This window comes from Frankliniella occidentalis, unplaced genomic scaffold (assembly GCF_000697945.3).
Source record: "Frankliniella occidentalis isolate FOCC.00 unplaced genomic scaffold, Focc_3.1 Scaffold72, whole genome shotgun sequence".
In the NCBI taxonomy this organism is placed as follows: Eukaryota; Metazoa; Arthropoda; class Insecta; order Thysanoptera; family Thripidae; genus Frankliniella; species Frankliniella occidentalis.
The window spans coordinates 171678-175916 of record NW_026267202.1 but is presented as its reverse complement, the minus strand read 5'-3'; the positions used below and the strand labels follow the sequence as shown (position 1 = coordinate 175916).

General features: G+C 40.9%; 2 protein-coding genes across 12 annotated transcripts in view; one reads left to right on the top strand and one right to left on the bottom strand.

The window, feature by feature from the left end:
* LOC127749631 (oocyte zinc finger protein XlCOF6-like) overlaps positions 1-4239 on the top strand; it is a 219104-nt gene that overhangs the window by 66644 nt on the left and 148221 nt on the right. The gene's annotated exons all lie outside the window — the stretch shown is intronic.
* Positions 1-4239, bottom strand: part of LOC113214601 (uncharacterized) — a 15142-nt gene that overhangs the window by 3999 nt on the left and 6904 nt on the right. Inside the window, exons 3-4 of one of the 5 annotated variants that reach the window (XM_052268575.1) lie at positions 2088-2261; positions 1560-1955 (exon numbers count right to left, since the gene is read on the bottom strand). The exons of the other annotated variants lie outside the window; for them this stretch is intronic. Of the exons in view, the coding sequence (XP_052124535.1) occupies positions 1800-1955; positions 2088-2261 (330 nt within the window). The 3' untranslated portion in view covers positions 1560-1799. Of the gene's footprint in view, positions 1-1559; positions 1956-2087; positions 2262-4239 lie in introns of those variants that run through there. 5 annotated transcript variants of the gene reach the window in all.

Genomic DNA, 4239 nt, shown 5'->3' with positions numbered 1-4239 from the left:
ATAGGGGGGTTTCAAAGCATGCTGATTCCATTTCTTTCACCAAATTTGACGCCGCAGTGGCGGAACTAGTCCAAAAAAGAGGGGGAAAGTTTATTTTTTGTCCGAATTTCTTTAAACTCATCATAGGGGGGTTTCAAAGCATGCTGATTCCATTTCTTCCACCAAATTTGACGCCGCAGGGGCGGAACTAGTCCAAAAAAGGAGGTACCCCCTGTACCAAATTTAAGCAGCATCAGACAAAAAAAAATATTTACCCCCCTTTTGGCCTAGTTCCGCCCCTGCCATGTCAAAACGCATATCAGAAATGAATTCAGCAGCCGTCAAAACCCCAATGTACCAAATTTAAGTGGAATCAGACAAAAACTAATATCTACCCCCCTTTTTTGGCCTGGTTCCGCCCCTGCCACGTCAAAACTGATTGCAGAAATAGATTCAGCGCACACGAAAACCCCTTAGAACGAAGGTGGAGTTTATTCAAGTTATTGGTTTCCGCTTATATTAATTTTGGCCGCTTTTTCGTGGTTTGAGCCCACTGTGCGACGCCAGCTAGCACGCAATTTGTCCGAGGGTGTCGACCGTGCACTTGAGGTGCTTGAGTTCGTGGTGGGGGTGGGGGGCAGTCTCCTGCGCCTGCGCCCTGGTCAGGGTACCATTGGTGGGACTCGCGGACCACCCTGGGCCCTGCGGGGGCCACCTGTGTGCGCCGAGTCGAGTATGTAAGGCGATCTAATGGAGGCTCTGAAGCGTGGCGGCGCGTTTGTCCGAAGGGAGTACCAGAGACTGTCTCTTGCGTTCTAGCGGAAGTGAAGACATGAGGAGTAGAGGGTTGCGTAAAAAAAGGATTTGAGATATTGAAATGGCGGGTATGCGGAAAAGTTGTCTTTTTAGAATTAGAATCCAGTGCAAATTTTTATTTTGAGATCGGACAATATTTTCCGATCGCGCAACGAGTTCAAAGTTATGCATTAGCTCTTATGGGAAAAATCGTCCAAAACCATGAAAAAATGAACATCGCAAATTTGGGCTTTGTATGTGATGTTTTTTAAAAATCTGGTTTCAGAAATGCAATCTACGCCATAAAAGGCATCCACTAATGTGTCACACTTGATATTATAGTGAGCGGTTCAGTGCCGGCCAGGTATCAATTTAAGCCCAAATTGCATCAAATTGCACCAAAGTCATCAAATTATGCAGCCTACACCGCCTAAACCATGGGTTCCAATATCAAGTGTGATACATCACCGGATGCCTTTTTTGGCGTAGATTGCATTTCTGAAAACAGATTTGCAAAAAACATCACGTACAAAGTCTAAATTTTTGATTTTCATTTTTTCATGGTTTTTTACGATTTTCCCCATAAGAGCTAATGCATAACTTGGAGCTCGTTGCGCGATCGGAAAATATTGTCCGATCTCAAAATAAAAAATTGCACTGGATTCTACATCTAAAAAGACAACTTTTCCGCATACCCGCCATTTCAATATCTCAAATCCTTTTTTTACGCTACCCTCTAATGAGGAGTAGTTCGAATAAAGAGAACGAAATCGTTCTTTCCAGTGTCTGCCATATAATTTTATTTCTTTATTTCTTTCTATATTTATTTTTCTCTCATTCATGTCCCAAGAGCAAGAGCTCCGGGGTGGTATTTTTACAGCATAGTGATTTCGGCGTCCATTCAGACTTGGTCAGATTAACAATGACAGTTGTAGTAAAGTTAAGTGCATTGTGATATTTGGACACCGCGCGCAAAAGCTACGAGGTATTCTGTAATGTATTCAGCAATGAAATAACGAACCCTACTAGGGTTTTGGAACAGTTCTAGCTTCTGCCACCACGCATCCGTAAACGTTTTCAGCTTTGCCTATCGAGAGTCTGAATCTATAGCGCCCATAAGGCACGATTGGGACACTTGGAAAAGTCCAGTCTACTGGCGTGTTATTAACCTTGTAAACTCCCTGTAGATTGAAGTTTCTACAGTTTATAAGATTGTAATTACTATGTGTCTGGAGCCGCAATTATGAAATATCAAACAGAATAAATACGTAACAGGATTGCGAGAGCAAATTACTTGCAATCTAAGTACTTACTGGTCTGAGTATGCACCTGCCTTTAGTTTCTTGCATCATTTGCATCTTAAAGAACTGCTCGTAAAATCCTGGCATATAATCCACAAGAGCGCGACATGCACCTTTTTTGAAGTTTATGATAAAGGCGTTCTCTTTCCATTGGTTGTTTGCCCAGAGATCGACAATTACTCTTGACTGTAATAACAGAGATTTGAGGCTTCTCAAATTTGCATTTTTACAGCGTCTGCTGTTAGCCATGTGAACGAATTTGATTGTTGATTTGCGAAGGAATTGACAGTAAGCTGCAAACGGGCTAACTCAACTAAAATTATTGTCACATTTTCGGCATTGTCTTTTCAAGAAGTGGACATAATCGTAAGCGAGTGATTACTACGAAGATAAATAAAGTATAGTGAATTTTCGTTACCCTCAGAAATATTAGCAAACTATGTCTCTATTGAGGTGCATCACTCTCTACCAGTGCCTCCAAAATTGCAGGCTGGTGCGGGCTTCTCCCTCCTCTGCCCATGTTAAAGCATAGCCGCAAAAAAAAAGAAGCCCACAACAGCCTTCCCTTTTGGATGCACTGCTCTCTACATCCCTCTTCACACTTTGTCTTAGTCTCTTCAAAACATTACTAAGTATATGAGAAACAGAACCCAACCCTAATCTTTTAAAGTATAAATACGTTTTTCTATGTAAATTAAGATTTGTTAATTATCTATATACTTGTGCAAGTAATGCGACCCGTTAGCTCCCCCTGAAATATTAAAGACTTGAATATTTCGTGAATTTGTATCATCTGCTTTCACGAGTTGTTCCTGGACGAAACTTTTTTTACCGTGTGGTTTGAGCACTACCCGGTGATATGGTAACAGCAATTCTGTGTACTTTGTTTTCCTAAAAATCACTCACTCACGCTCATGTCCTGTTAAAAATTAATGCCTGAAAGGTAAAAACTAGCTATATGTACGCCAGACCACGCCTCGCGTAACAGGATTCGCGATATCTCACGAAACTTCGTTACGCTGCAACGCGCCTGGCGCACATATAGGCCTGCGGCGCTGACCCCCGAGAGGAGTTAATAGGAATGTATACGGCAGTAGGGCCTACTAGCCACAAAATTTGACATGCTCACAGCATTTTCCGGTGACTTTTTATTCTAAAATTAGAGAAATGAAACTTCTGATATTCTATGAAGATATTCATTAAATGTTGTAATTTGACAGAAACACACGGAAAAAAAGAGCCAAGAAAGTGACAGGCCAAAGTGTCTTAAAAGTGTAAAAGAAGTATGCAAAAAGTATGAAAAAAGTTTGCCTAAAGTGCCACTAAAGTGTTGCGGTTCCAATCTGCTATATTTTAAGTATACCTAATGTATACTTTTTACAAAAGTATACCCGAAAGTGTCATTTGGATATACTTATTTCCATGCGGGGATTGTTATGTAAAAATCAACGTTTTAGTGATAGTAGATAAGCTAGGGACCCTTGAGCTTGAGCCCAAAGGAGGGTGTGGTTCGACGCCGAATGTGTGGTGAAAGTATTACTTCCTTTACAATTTCATCGATATGAAGCCTTTTTTACGATTTAATGTATCATTAGGTCATTTTCACCTTATTTTTGCCAAAAAATGCCCCCTAACACCCAAACGGTACAAGATATAGCAAAACGGACGAAATTTTTGATCAAGCGGTTCTACTTTTTGGAGTTACCCCTTGAAAACCCATAAAAAAATATTTGGAAAAATAATACATTTTGCGACCTGTGGTTTTTGATTTTTTTTAAAGTCAATTTTTGAGCTAGAATGCTTATCTTCGACCTCGATCTGTCTTTTTATGATACAAAACTACCCCGGAATTCCCAGATCGCTCTCTCAATTCCTTCTCGAGTTATCGTGCGTACAGACCGACAGACAGACAGACGGACAAACAAACAGACAGAATGAAGCTTTTTCGGTCAGTGGAGTCCTGGGTGTATGTAGTTGTCATTTAACACGAATGAGTGTGGACATGATTGTCAATGTTTTTCATGTGTACCATATACGGCTGCCATATACACCTTGGTTAGAGCCGGTGACATTTACATGTAAGTGCCTGGATGTCACACCACTTTTTAAAATGTCTTACCCAGCAGCTGTCATCAATAGCTACATTTACACCAGTCACATTGCC